At 41.6% G+C, this 15,697-nt stretch overlaps 2 protein-coding genes across 5 annotated transcripts in view; one reads left to right on the top strand and one right to left on the bottom strand.

Annotated features, from left to right (window-relative positions):
* LOC127224676 (bile acid-CoA:amino acid N-acyltransferase) overlaps nucleotides 1-15,697 on the top strand; it is a 1,166,658-nt gene that overhangs the window by 684,557 nt on the left and 466,404 nt on the right. The window lies entirely within an intron of this gene.
* Nucleotides 1-15,697, bottom strand: part of Tmeff1 (transmembrane protein with EGF like and two follistatin like domains 1) — an 80,978-nt gene that overhangs the window by 6,514 nt on the left and 58,767 nt on the right. For all 4 annotated transcript variants that reach the window (XM_051187783.1, XM_051187779.1, XM_051187782.1 and 1 more), the window contains exon 8: nucleotides 5,177-5,300. In XM_051187783.1, the coding sequence (XP_051043740.1) occupies nucleotides 5,177-5,300 (124 nt within the window). The remainder of the gene's footprint in view (nucleotides 1-5,176; nucleotides 5,301-15,697) is intronic.

Below are 15,697 nucleotides of genomic sequence, written 5' to 3'. Positions count from 1 at the left end.
GCACACACACAATAACTGTTTTTAAAATAACTAAAGAAAATATAATTTAAAACATACATCCTTAAAAAAAAAAACACTAAGAAAGGGCAAAGGATCTGAACTCCATTTTCTAGAGAAGACATACAGTTGGCCAAAAAGATAGTCAAATATGAAATCCTGAAATTCCAGCATTCAGGAAGCTGAGACAGAGGGTTTTAAGGTCAAGAGCTACCTGTGAAACATAAGACCCTGTCTCAAAAACAAGCATACACAGTGGGCTATGACCACACCCACAGTGCTGCCTGAATCAGAAAGGAGGAGACTACTAGTGCTAGTGGAGGTCTTGCAGAGGATGAAAAACGGTAAAGATGCTTGGAAAACAGACTTGTAGTCTTTGAGACGTTAAACAGTCAGCATTTGATCTATTAATTCCACTCTTAAGCATTCCAAGTAAATCAAAGCATGTGTCCACACAAAAGCACCAGTGCTTAGGGCAGCATCACTTGAAACAGTCAAAACATGTGATCCAATCCTCACAGCAGACTGCTCTTTACCAACAGGGAGGAACCAAGTGCAGATAGATAGCTAAAATACTGGTGAGGCTTAGAAACAACTTTCTCCCCATGAGGAAGCCAGACACGGAAGACCATACTGTATCATCGCAACTACATGGAATGTGCAGAACAGGGCTGAGGGCACTTGGCTAACATTCACACAGCCCTGAATTGGATTCCCAGAACCTCCTATACCAGGCACAGTGGAACACAGCTGTCTTCCCAGCACTCAGAAGATAGAGTCAGGGGTCAAGGCCAGCCTCTGCTACATAGTGACCTTAAAACCAGCCTGGGATTCATAAGACCTTGACTCAAGAAAGAATAAGAAATGTCTAGAATAAATGATCTATAGAGACAGAAAATAGAGTCCTGGTTCCTGGTGCTTGGGTCAATAGGAAGATTTGGGATCAAAGTGTAAAGGGCATGGGATTTCAAAAATGTGTTCAAAATGATTGTGGTAGTACTGCATTAAAACCATTGGGTTGGAAAGGAGAGCTAGAGAGGGAGAAGGGGAGGGGCTGGGGAAAGGAAGAGGAAGGAGAGGAGGAGAGAAAAGAGGAACGAGAGGGAGGTACAAAGGAGAGGGAAAGAATACTGACACAAAAAAGCAATCTCCATAAAATAAAATCAAACAAGTAATTTCAAAGGAGCAGTTACTACCGTTATGAAACTCAAGGGAACTTCCCTTCATGGTCCTCATGTAAAGAGGGCAACTTCTAATAGAGAGAATATCATTCTCACCAACACAGCAGCAGTAAATCCAATATTATAATGAAGACCCATGGGACTTTTAAAACAATGTCCTTCATGGTAGGCTAATGGCTCAAAGTCAAAGCTCAGTAAAATCAAAACAGCTCCACAGAGAGCTGTAACAATAGCCTAGATATGCTGCTCTTAGACAGTCCAGCTTAATTCACAGATTAAAATCAGAATATCAAAAAGGACCTTTAGACCACATAGCATCCACATCATCCCCCTGGATATTACTTTCCACAAGTGACTTTCACACTCTCCTAGCACCTAGAGGATGGAATTCTAAGTTGCCATCCAGCCCCACCAGTAGTTCATTCACTCCCATGGCTTCACACACTGATTCATCTACTCATCCACTGAGCACATTTACTGGGTAACTGTCAGGTCTCAGGTACTACAGCTTCCCATTCAGGGAAAGAGGACAACAAAGGGGCAGAATCCCAGGCTGTGGAGATAGGTCAAGGGGTAAAGCACTTGCCATGCAAATGTGAGGAGCTGAGTTCAGTTCTGCAGAAGAAATGTAAAGCCAGACACAGTAAACTGTATTTTTTCAGGGATCCCATGAGGGTATGGGAGGCAGAGACAGAAAAATCTCCAGAAGTTGCAGGTAAGCTAATCTGGTCTATCTTGTCTCAAAAGAAATAAAAGATACAGATAGGAGATTGGAGATGGTCCTCTGACTTCTACATGCAGGCCATAGCTATGCATGCCTGCATTTCCACACACATACATATACAAATATTTAAAAAGCAGCATTTTTTTTTTTAAAGAGCTCATCCTCTAGTGGAAGTCCAAAGGCATAAGTAAACTAAAGGGTTATGGTTAAAAGTGTGTGTGTGTGTGTGTGTGAGAGAGAGAGAGAGAGAGAGAGAGAGAGAGAGAGAGAGAGAGAGAGAGAGAGAGAGAGATGACTCACGCATGCAGGCAGGCATGCTTGAGAGCACATGTGCATCCATGCTTATGTGAGGGTGTGATGCCTGGACTGAGGATGGTACTGCATGAAATTCTGGTCAAGATATATTCTGAAATAGAATAGCTTAGAGGACTACCAAACTAATAAGATGGTACTGCATGAAATTCTGGTCAAGATATATTCTGAAATAAAATAGCTTAGAGGACTGCCAAACTAATAAGATGAGGAACATGAGATGGAGAGACAAATTCTGTGGTACTCTGAAAAAATGAAGAGGCAGAGTTGGCTTCCATTGGGATAGGAAAAGTTGTAAGTGGATCCGGGGAGTGGGGTACAGATCAGGTTTAGCCCAGCTGAGGCTGAGCCAGATATCCACTGGAAATGTAAAGAAATCACAGACAAGAACCTCAGATTCAAGAGAAAGGACTGGGATTTATGTAAAATAGATGACATCTACAAAAGACCCAAAAACTGGATTCAGTCACTTAGAAACAGCACAAGATTGAATCAAGGTGCACTACCACATGGTGAGGTCAGAGGGCAAAGGGGAAAGCAACCAAGAGTAGACTGTCCTCTGAGGCAGGAGAAAAACAAGGGAGTTTCACCTTAGAAGCCAAGAGAATAACACAAGATACCTAGGAAATGCTATCAACCACTTGAATGTGAATTTAATACGAAGACTTGACCACTGAGTTCAGCCATAAGAACAGGCTCTGTAGGAAGCTGCAAACAAAAGCTTCCTGGAATGAGTTCAAGAGAGACTAGAAATGACAACTTGAGACAGACCACAGACAACTCAAGTTCTTCTGTGAAAGAAAGGAATGTGATGGGTTTCTTCGTGGAAGAGAAAAAGTACTCCCATTTACATTGTGATATGGAAGAAAGAAGACCGTTTGTTGTGATATGGAAGAAAGAAGACCGTTTGTTGTGATATGGAAGAAAGAAGACCACTTGGGCAGCAGTGACAGCCTGTGGAAGACCTCTTCATACTGCTAGTTTACTCAGTTCACCTGGGAACAAGACCAGGGGCAGCTGAGGCACAGAGAGGAAATGCTGACAGCACTCTGAGGAGAGGAGTGACTGCAGCCATGCTCCACTACATAGCCCAGTGGAAGCTGGAATGAACTGGACTGCAGTTTTGTCAATATGATGAAGCAAGAGAGGAACACCGGCAATACAGGAGGTCAATTACAGAAAATGATGGACGCAGAAGGCCTAGAGGGTAGAGGGATTACCATATGGACGCTAGAGGGGATATGCTAGAGATGAAATTATTCTCAAGCCTACTACTTTTATTTGTATCTCCCATGAGTTGTCAAATCGGTTATCTTGAACAGCATAAATGGATACTCCACAGGCATGGTATACCAGCATGTGAAACTGAACACCTCATTTCCCCAAAACCTCAAAGTTCTGAAATTCTCTTCATAGACAGAAGCCTAGGAAGCCTAGTAGCCTTCCCTCAGCTACCTCTATGTTTTTTTTCATAGGCCCAAATTGTCTCATACACATGTCCAGATTATAATACCACTGTTCATACTGTATTTTGGTTACTAAATATTTTCTGAAGATATCTTAAAAGATGCCCCATCTTAAGCCACAAGACCTGAACTTCTATAAAGACTTTTATACCATTGTCAGACAAACATAAAAAAATCCATGTGTGCTTTACATTGTGTAGCCCATTTTCTTTTATATAGTTGCTGTATAAAAGGGAGGGGGTCATAGAAGTTAGTTCCTTCAAAGACAAAGAGAATGGTCAATTGGGAAAAGACCTGTGGCTTTACCCAGAGCTGTTCAACCATTAGCAATGAAAGCACTTGCTCTGCCTTTCACCTTTGTGCAGGAGGAAAGGGGAAGGGAGCTAAAGAGGTATCCAGGGGGGCTCAGGGCCAATAGCTTCCTTTTACATCTAAGAAAGCAAAGACCCATTGAATGGGGATGTCCTTCTGTATATATGTTCCTCTTGTTGGTTGATGACTAAAACACTGTTTGGCCAATAGAAGCAGAAAGATAGGCGGGGCTAGGAGATGAGGAGAATTCCTGGAAAGGTAGGCAGGGAGAGACACCATGTAGTGACGAAGTAATAGGCCCAAACCCTTTTCCGGTAAGATAAGACCATGTGGAAAAACATATTTATAGAAATGGGTTAATAATTAAGACAGAGCTAGCCAATAAGAAGCCCTAGCCATCGGCCAACAGTTTAATAATTAAAATAGCATTCATGTGTTTATTTGGGACTGAGAATCTCCAGCAACAAGTCACTACCCTGTAGGATAAAGAAAAAGTAAAATGCAACCTCTCCCCATGTTTTGAGGTTCCTGCCCAACTCTCAGCATTAGTGAATGAAATGACAGCAATGCCCCATCTGGCTAACCAGATCCAAGACAGCATGCAATTCCTGGCAGCACAACAACACAACAAGCAAACAGCACTGAGATCTTTCTTGTGTGTCAGGGAATCTGAGATCTAGTTTCTTCTCAGCTCTATTTCCAACTTGCTGTTGACCTTGAACAGGTTTACATAACATCTCTGGAGTACAGGAGTTGAATATGCATAGTCCTTCCACTTCCCTCTCACAATTCACACCTGGTTCTTCATCCCTACTCCTTTATTCTTAGAAATCTATTTTAGTATATGTTTTATTTGAGTTATTTCTTCTCAATTCGTAATATATTCTTCAGCCATTCAACTACCTTGTGACAGATTGCTGAAAGATCAAAATAGTGTTGGAATATGGCATATTAATATTAAAATGTCATCACAAAGATGTTAAGCTCACAACCTCCAAACCCTATTTCAGCCTGTTCCTTTTCTTTGCGTGCCAAGGTTTGGGGGGGTATATGGATGATCTGTTGGTTTATTTTAAACTTATCTATTACAGATAACACTATTTTTTTGGTATTAATTAGTCTATAAAACGGCAAGCACTGATGGGGGTGGGGGCGACTCTCCTATTCATAAGCCACCAACTTACCTACAAGAAGCCTTCTGAGTAGAATAGACAAATTCACACTTCCCATGGATGCAGTACCCATTGAGGTTTTCAGGACAAGGCATGTGGCTTCCAATATAAACATCTTCCCTTTGATCACCAGCATCTTAAAAACACAAACCGGGTCACTGAATACTGAAAAGAAAAATGGAAATTACAGACCTTTCCAAAGGCTCAGAAACAAAAGAATTCAACTAGGCAATTTAGAAAGGAGACTTATCAGCTAGGGTAAGCAAGATCTAAGGTCCCTTGCAACACCCACTATGCACAAACACAGCAAGCAAGCAGACAAATTAGATCGCAAGCACACAAAAAACAGTTGCAGAACATGACTGACTGACTATATTATGAACTACGACTATATTAAAAATCAATCTTAAAAAGAAAAACATCGTTGCTAAATTATACATGCCAGGTCTAGAAGTAAGTTCGTCCTGGGGCAGAGATGATCTACACAAATTGACTTTAGAGAGGTGAAGCTACTCATTTACCCAGTACCAATAGGCACCTACGAGAACAATGGCATTGTCGAAGGACAAGTTAAGGGAATCTAAAACTTACGGCAAAGGATTTATTTTAGTCAGGCACAACAGCCCACACCTGTAATCTCAGCACTCAAGGCCAATGCAGAATTAATCCCAGTTTGTTTTAGGACTGCCTGGGCTACATGTTAACACCTGGTGGTCTCAGAAACAAAATAGGGAAGGAGAGAGGAAGGGACAACTAAGAAGAGAAGGGAGGGGTAAAATACCTTTGTCAGCCTTTTCATATAGCATTTTTAAAGTAAATGTTCACTGTAAAAAATCTTCAAATAGCAGATTATAACAGAAAAGTCTTGCAGACTCTGAACATGTTAGCTGTGTGACCTTTACCATTCATTCTACTCTATTTAACCTTAGAATTCATGACTGTAAAATCAGGATAACAGCCTATACTTCATGAAGGTTTGAAAGGATTACATAATATAAATAATGCCAGTACAATGCCAATAAAATAACCAGCAATCTGTATGACACATCACATAACAGTAAGTGGCTTATCTCTGTAAAACACAAATGAAATCTGAAGAATGTTAATGGAAACAGATCAGGAAGGATCCAAAAAATGGGGAACCACAGGAGCCTTCATCCCTACGTTCTAGTGTCTCTGGGTGTGGGAAGGCCCTCTGCAAGCTACCAAAAGAGAAATGTAAGTACCAATGCATCCACAAAACCTCTGACCTACAATCTGCCTTGCCAATATAATATGCTAAGCAATAGTGGCATAGAAATGTGTGGGAGTAGCCACCAATATCTAATTTGACTTAAGACCCATTCTATAATAGGGAATCCATATGTGACACAACTAGGGTAACCAAGAATCAGAAACTAGATAGCCCAGAGACCTAGCACAAAACCAAATACTACTGGTCTGAAAAAAATTTGTAAATATCAATAAAAAGACTCCTATTGATATTCTATTATATTCATAGATCAGGGCCTTATTCCATCATCATCAGAGAAGTTTCCCCGGCAGTAGATGAGAATAGAGGCAAAAACCCACAGCTAGACACTATGTGGACAGAAGGTCTAAATGGGATGCCTCCTTCAAATTCCTCCCCTCGGCACTCAAGGAACTCCATGGAAGAAGAAGTGGAAAGAATTTTTGGGTGGGAGCCAGAGGGGATGCAGCAAATCAACTAAGCAAGAAGCATATGAGCTCACCGAGACTGAAGCAGCAAGCACAAGGCCTACACGGGTCTGGACCAGATTCTCTGTGTGTGTATTACAGCTTCCAGCTCAGATTTTTATGGGACTCCTGAGTATGTAAATATGTGGAGTTTGTTTCTTGTGCCTTGCACCTGAGACTTCTGTTGGGTTGCCATGTCAAACTTCAATGTGATGGGTTTTGCTTTATCTTGTGTTTTATTATGTCATGGCTTGTTGCTATATCATTAATTCTGTCCTCTGTATAGAAGACTTAGCATTCTCTCTCACAGGATGCTGAGTACCAGTTCGCCTATTATCCGGAAGCTCCTTGAATATACCTTCACAAATAAAGCTTAACAGCTGTGATGAAAAAGGAAGACTGACAGACAGAAAGAGAATGAAAAAAAGGAAGAATGACAGAGAGAAAGACAGAGAGAGAAAGGAATGAATGAATGAACGAAGGGAAAGAAGGGAGAAAGAAGGAAGAAGGAAAGGAAGGAAGAAGATAAGGAAGGAAGGGAGGGAGGAAGGGAAAAAAAGAAAAGAAAAAAGAGATTGATGAAAAAGGAAGACAGGCAGGAGGAAGGAAGGAAGGGAGACAGAAAGGGGTTATACATGTGTGAACACAAGAAGATAGAGAGGGGAGTAGTGAGTGGGAAAACTAAGCTCACAATACAGATTGGGAGGGATTCTACATTATATTAATTTAATTTATGATAGAAAGAAAAATAAACTAGAATCCAGGCCACAAAACTTCAATCTTAACCTCTGTTGCTTTGTGACCTCAGTCACACCATTTAATTCTCCAACAAACACACAATGAGAGACAGATGTAACTTTCTATTTTCTATTAGTCACATTCTAAAGTGAAAAAAACAATTTTAATTATACAGTTTAATAAATATTAGTACTTCAATATATCACTATGAAAATTGAGACACTTTACAGTTGTTTGCAAGACCTCAATTCTGTTAGTCCAATTCAAGTCACAGAAGTCACATGTAGTTAGTGAGTGTCACATTCAACAGTCTGGAATTAATGACTAAATTTGTTGGTCTTCTATTGATGACCTTCCATTGGCCAAACATAATGCTAAGTTTTGGGCATACAAAAAACAGGACCTGTCTTGACCTTCACGGAGTCCTGGGGCCTCCTTCAGCTCCCAGATGACAGTTCTGCTGTGGCAGACACAAGCACCTCTCTCAGGATGCTACAGCCTGGGCACCCCTCCCCACTATATACCCATCAGAGTAGAACACCTGTTTGGACTTTAAAATCATCCGGAAAGACTGAGCTCCTTGGGAATCTACATTTTCCTGCTGTCTGTCCCTGTATAATTTCCCATCTGAGAAGCAATCTGTACAACATACGAGGACATCTCAGGCATTAGAGAGTTTGGATCTGAACTCTAGTTACAGTACTACCTGTGTGACCTAACAACACTGCTTTCCATTTACTGATGTGGGTGAATTTGTACAAAGCTTTCAATTTTTCTTTTAGAGTTATTTATGAATGTTTCGCTGGCATGTATTCGTGTGCATCAAATGTGTGTTCTGGTGCTGGCAGAAGAGGGCACTGGGTCCCCTGGAACTGGAGTTACTTGAATGATTATGAGCCACCACGTGGGAACTAGGGACAGGTTCTGGGTCCTCTACAATAGCAACAATATTCTTAACCATTGAGCCAACTCTCCAGCCCCTTGTACAGAATTAAAGAAAAAAAAATGGTCCTTGGCAAATACTAAGTGTTTAATAAATATTACCAGCTGTTACTTTACATTTAATAAATGTTACAGGGATGAATGATAACTTTCGCTTGTTGACTCACTGTAGTATGAACACATCTGGCTTTGTGTGATGGGAATGTACATCAGGATGGGAGCCCCCACCCCACAGGTTTGAAGTCCTAGGTTCAATCCGAGCAACAGAAAAGAAAAAATAAATAAATGTATGGACTTAATCACCTTTGGTTTTCACTTAAAAACTATCCCAACAACAAAATAAAAGGTTTCCACTTTGCAATCCCATTCGGAAAGACTCTGCTTTTAGCAGTCCTGCACTGGGTCTCACAACACAGGCTGGAACTTAATTAACAGATTGCTTGTTTACAAACACTTGTGATCAAAGCAGAAGGCATGCCTGAAGCAATCAGCACTGATGAGAAGTAGTTGAATAGAAACCAACTAAACTAAAACAAATGTACTTTTCTTGCTTCGGTTTTAAACTAAAAGTGCCATTCAGCATTCCCACTCAAGCCATAAGTAACAAGGAGGGGAGCCACTCCCCCCACTTCACCAAACCTCTCAGAACAAGGAACTTAAGAGTGGGGCACCATTAAAGTGTATAATCGTGAGACCACAGGGTGAAATTGCAAACCCAACTACCTAGTCAAATCCTGAAACATGCACAGCATGTGGCTCTGTAGAGGTCAGGTAGTGTCCTAATTGACCATAAGAAAGCCCTCTACGGCAGAAAACTTCAGGCATAATGCAGAGAAACTAATGTACAAAGTGTGACACCAATAAAGACTTATTAAATGAATTCATGAGAGAAAATGGTCCTATGCTAAACATAATGTGAAGCTGTAGAAAACAAGACATGTCTAATAAAGCTGAGAGTCTGTCTGCCTGGCAGAGTCCAAATTCAGCATTCCACTCAAGCCAAAAGTATTCAATACACTCTACTCCCATGCTATTCTGTACACAGGCTCAGGGAATGTAATGAGAATACTTGCATGGCCCTGACCCACAAGAACTTCCATCAACTTAAGGAATCAGCATACGCATGGAAAGGTGACCAGCAGCAGGCCCAGTATGGTGGTTTATAATTAAGAGGAAATTCACAACCAAAGCTGCTGAAAAGGACCTACATACAAGTTGATTGGGCAGGACTGAATGTGGGACCTCAAAGTGTACAGAGCTGTAGAATAGCAGCATAGTGGACTCAAAGAAAAGGTACAGGCTGCACAGCATCTCAAGACTCAAGTCAAGAACAAGGACTGGATCAGACCACAGAAGAATATAAATCAAAGCTGGGGAAACTGGCTGAAACCAGATTATGGAAAAACTTGGATCTCATGTAAGGCATGTTTTCTTAATCACACAGATGGGGGAAATGCCCAAGACCTCTTAACTGGAGGGCAGCTCAATGAAAGATGGGTTCGTACAAATTAAAATTTACCTGGGGGTAGTTGCCTATGGCTCGTAGCAAGGGGGACTACCCAGTGACCAACTGCTAATGGGTGTGGTTTCTCTTAGAGCAGTGATTCTCAACATGTGGGTCACGACCCCTTGAAGGGTCAAACAACCCTTTCACAGGGGCCATCTAAGACCATTGGAAAACAAAGATATTTACATTATGATCCATAACAGTAGCAAAATTGCTACATTAAAGGGTCGAAGCATTAGGAAGGTTGAGAACCAGTGTCACAGAGGGTAATGTAAATATTGTCAAGTTAGATTATGGAAATATTCCTATAACAGCATGAAAATTAAATTACTAAATTCTATGCTTTAAAGGGATGTGAATTACGTTTCAAAAAAGCTATTTAAATAGTTAGCAATATGCAAAGGGCAAAAGTACTATAATACAGGCAACCACTTAGAACAGCAGTTCTCAACCTATGGGTCACAACTCCTCTGGCAAACGTTTTATCTCCAAAAATATTTACATTACGATTCACAACTGTAGCAGAGTCAAAGTTAAGAATAACAACGAAATAATTTTAGGGTTGGGGGGTCACCTCAACATGAGGAGCTGTATTAAAGGGTTGTAGCATACATACAAGTTAATAAAAGTGAGATATAATATATACCTGTATACTCAGCACCTGTGAGAAGGCAGACTGATGGAGTGTTCAAGGCCAGCCGGAGTTACACAGCAAAGCCCACAAGCTAAGTAACTGCTCAGAGCAGTTGGCAATTACAGGCCTTCAATTCAATCTCCAGCAACACACACACACACACACACACACACACACACACACACACACACACACAGAGCTAAGCCAGAGATGTCCAGGAGGAATAAACAGTAAGGCACACCCCATAAACATACTCACAAATGAATAAGTAGTAAATACATCTACCTGGGAGGTGTCCAGACTGTATGAGCTCAGACTCCCAGACTTGAAGGGTCCATAAAGGACCCTTAGGCCTGATGCAGCAATCCTTTAGCAATCCTTTAGTTTAAACCTGACAGCCTGTTTCTAAAGGACACTTCCAGAGAAGCTCATCACAATGCAGTAAGCTCTGATACTGTTGAGTATTTCCCTGCTGAATGCAACCTCTAGCTTTGTACACACTTCCTAGAGTCAGCTCACTCACTACATACTGCCTACCAGTATTGTATTCTGAAGGTCAAACTTCCCATTCCTATTTGAACAATTTTACTTTACAACTATCTTTTAAGAGTTGTTTATATCCAGGGGCTTAAGAGATAGCTCACATTAAGAGCACTAGCTGCTGCTCTTGGAGAGGATCCAGGTTCAATTCCCAGCACTTGCACGATGGCTCAGAACTGTCTGTAACTCCAATTCCAGGGGATCCAGTGCCCTCTTCTGAATTCCACAGGTACTGTACCCATGAGGTATATGATATATGTTCAGGCAAAACAGTCATACCATAAAATCTGAATAAATAATTTTTAAAAAAAAAACTGGTACCCAGTACATAGAACAGAACCATCCTCTTTACTAAATATGTTCTTAATGGTGCATCATGTAAATATCTCTAAATCTGAACCTAATGATATGGATCCCAGCAGAGAGATTAGTAAAATTAATTAAAACTGAGATCTAAGGTCTTCCAGAGGTGCTTTTTAGGCTGGAGAGATGGCTCAAGGGTTAAGAGCACTGACTGTTCTTCCAAAGGTTTTGACTTCAATTCCCAGCAACTACATGGTGGCTCACAACCATCTATAATAAAATCTTATGTCCTCTTCTGTCTTGCAGGCACACATGCAGACTGAACACTGTATACATAATAAATAAATCTTTTTTTAAAAAGTGCTTTTTAGAGAGAACTATATTCCAAAGACCATAGCAAATTCCTGAAGTTTAAGACAATGGCAGAATAAACAGAAAATAAGGACAAAGTCTCACTAAGCAACTAAGTGGAAAGCGTGCTCAGGGAGAGAGCAGCTGGAGAGCAAGTTTCCCTGGGTATCAGCTGAGAGTAGGAGAAGGGTTCTCAAGGGGACTCAGGAAAGAGCAGCTGGAGAGCACAGGATTCTTACAGCTGTAAGATAAGAGCACCAGGGCTCAGGATGCCAGCTTCTTTCTACAGGAATGAAACACTCAGTTTCAACTTTATCAAATGCAAAACAAGGACAGCACAGCTTTGTGAGGACTCGATGATAACTCTAAGACACAGGAGCACACCACAAGGTCACTTGCTTAGAAACTGCTAAATGGCTACTGGTGCTATTTGTGAGCCACAACAGGAATCAGGAGGACAGGTGAGCTCACAGATGTTGGGAAATTAAGCCCAGTCAGCCACCAACAGTGAAACTGCAGTAATAACCACGGATCCAAAAAATAATCCAGAAAGCCTGAGTTTGACTTTTCCGACTGAAGCCAACTGTCTCCCGGATGTGATCACTGAGGCTCAGAGAAATCGGGTCTCACAGCCTTAAGTCCAATTGACTCCACAACACAAGCTCCTGGCTATTAAACTATGACTTCACAGGTTCCCTGGGAGATGTGTGGGAGCTGGACAAAAGCATAATGTTCAAGCACCTGCTCTCCAGACTAAATAAGTGAGACGGCTCCAAAAGGGAAAGATAAAAAAAGCTTTGAAGACACAATAAAGCATGACTTCAGAAAACCAAAGCAGAAATGTAGCCTTGGCACAGAGAAGTGGGCACACACAGAAGGATCCTGTCTGAACAATGCCCTTAGGCAAGTGGTGACAGGCTCCAACAACAACAGTGTCAACTGCTGGTGTCTGAACAATGCTTGACGTGTGTGCAGTAAGCACAGTACATCTGGCCACCCAGTGACTCGCTCCACACAGAAGCTTCAAAAACAAATGTGCCATCAGCAGCCATATTTTGACACACAAAGGACAGTGCATTCTGAGTCATGATGCCATCAGAAACAAGTGGCCTATCTGTAAAGGGCTGTTCTACCAGTCGTCTGGCCTGGGCCACATTGAGCAACCCAGATAAAGCATGAGGAACTGATCTCAGCAACTGAGACATGTACCTACAGTAAGCTCCATCAGCTCATTGCCACAGTAACTCTAGGGCCCCCTGTCTCTACACAGTTAACTTTAAATATCATGTATTGCTTCCCAAACTGCACCACTCTACATCTCAACCTTTACAACACTTACATATCCCTCCATGGACTTCCCTATCTCAAGCTCCTCAAATCTGGAACTGAGAAAGTGTCTACCTAGTAAATACAGTCCTACCTTCCCTCCCACATTGCTATAAATCCACTGCTCTCCATCCCAACCGCGACCCTCCCTTCCCCAACTACGCCAGGGAAACTACTCCTTTAATTATATAAACTCATCTACCTCCTCAGCTGTTCCCTTAGGAAAAATCCTTCCACCCTCCTCATGGACCATACCCGCTCTACCTCCTAGGTCCTCTTCCTGCCACTTTCCATCCTCCACCTTCCCCTGACATGCTGGTGACAGTTGCTTCCAGACAGGCCTTCCACTCTGACTACACAAGAAATCTCCCCTTCTTAGGAGCCCTTGGGAAGCCCCAACAAGACTCTCCACCTGCTCACAACACATACTGGGGCTCCTACCAGGGAATCTAGCACCTGTATCACTGACTCATTGTCTTTAAAAAGCCACATCAAAAGAAGCTGAACTGAGATACATAAACAGCCATCAGGCAAATGAAACTCATGATAATGGCATCTTGCTATCTCTAGTAGCCCTGGCCAGCACAATCAAGACTAATGAGTCTCAAGGACAAGTTCAAAGATGATGGTGAGGGTTGGAATGAGAAGTGTGGGTGTCTTTCTAATTAAAGTGCCACAGTTCACTGTATGAAGGTCTCTTTGGGTTACAATGTCTGTATCATGAAGGAACTTCCTGGATAGCTGGGAATACTGTCACCACAGTAGGAAGTGATGTTGGTGGATTATATTCATTTCAGGATGGAAACTATCTCAAAAACTGTAAAATTAGAATCATGCTGATATTGTGTACTGAAGGTAAATAGAATTAAAATGCCAATAAAAACCAAAAGTGGGACTGAATGATGGCTCGGTGGTTAAGAACACCTTTGTAGAGGACCTGAACTTGGTTGTCAGCATCCACATTGGGGAGCTCACAACTTGAGTTCCAGTGGGCATCTGCACATACTCACACAGAGACACACATACACATAAAGAAAACATTACTCTCTTGACATTATCTTTGAAAGTTTCTATAATAAAGTTTGCATCTATCCCCATATTCCTCATAATTAATCATCACACTTTTATGATTTCAAGATCTTCTAATGCTACTCTAAACAACCCAATTAAACTCATTGTGTTGTCCCTCGATTTTGCCACTGGTCATTCCCTTCTAAGTTCATCGTTTCTGTTGGTGCAGTGTTGCTGCTTTCTATAGTAGGCCCTGTGGAAGTACCGCCTATCTATACAGTCTTGGCTCTGGAGTGCAGACACCAAGGGCTCACCAAGGGCTTCTATCAGTGCTGTGAGAACAGAAAACTAAGAGCAACAGAACTACCTTTTAACATGTCTCCTTACTAAACTCTCACAGCCTGGCTTCCATCTTAACTCTATGGAAACTGTGGTCCAGTGACCTTACTGTCTTTAATTCAAGGTGATTGACACCTCATCCTAGAATGCCTTTCTGTAGCACGTTAAACTTCTGGCCATCCTGTCCAGTTATCAGCTCTGAACCAGAGGTTTGTCTCTAGATTTATGCTGAACAGTCTCCTGGATGAATTTCACATCAAATCAAATTCCAAAATGCAACTGACCACTTTCACCAATGACTCCTTCACCTTGCTTCAAACACCTCTGCCCTCTCCCTCCCAGCATATCATTTCTATAAAAAGAACCAATTGTCTAAGTCTTTATACTTAAGTCTCAGTATTTTTAACTCTCACTGTCCCACATCTAAGCAGATGTCTGTCCATTTTGAGTCTGCCAAATTCACCTCTCTGCCTTTGCCTGTATATACAGTAAGCACGGTGTCCCTGCAGTTATCATTCATTCAAGTGGTTAATGTTGGAGCCTTGTCTTTTACGTTTATATTATACTAGTGATCCCTGTCTTAGTGGTTTTTTTTTTTTCCTTTTTTATTTTGTTTTGTTTTGTTGCTGTGAAGAGACACCATGATCACAGCACTCTTATAAAAGAAAACATTTAATTGGGGCTGGCTTGTAGTTTCAGTTTTAGACCATTTTCACCATGGTAGAGAGCATGGCAGCTTGCAGGCAGACATAATGCTGGAGAAGTAGCTGAGAATTTCACATATAGATTCACAGGCAGCAGAGAGAACCATCGGGTCTGGCTTGGGTTTTTGAAACCTCAAAGCCCACCCACAGTGATACACTTCTTCCAAAAAGGACACACCACTTCAAGTAATGCCACTCCCTGATGACTAAGCAAATTAATATATGCGCCTATGGAAGCCATTCTTATTTGAACTACCATAACCCTATGGTTCAAAATAAAGTCTCAATTCTCCAACAGGACAAATCTGACCCAGCTACTTTTCCCACCTACCTCCCATCCTTTCTCTAAATCCCTCAGCACTCTCTAACACATCCTGCCATGAGTCTCTTCTGATGTTCTTTAAGCCTCCCTAAACACCTTGTGAGTCCTGTTCAAGTTC

Source organism: Phodopus roborovskii, unplaced genomic scaffold (assembly GCF_943737965.1).
Source record: "Phodopus roborovskii unplaced genomic scaffold, PHOROB, whole genome shotgun sequence".
Taxonomy (NCBI): domain Eukaryota; kingdom Metazoa; phylum Chordata; class Mammalia; order Rodentia; family Cricetidae; genus Phodopus; species Phodopus roborovskii.
This window is presented reverse-complemented; position numbering and strand designations above follow the sequence as displayed.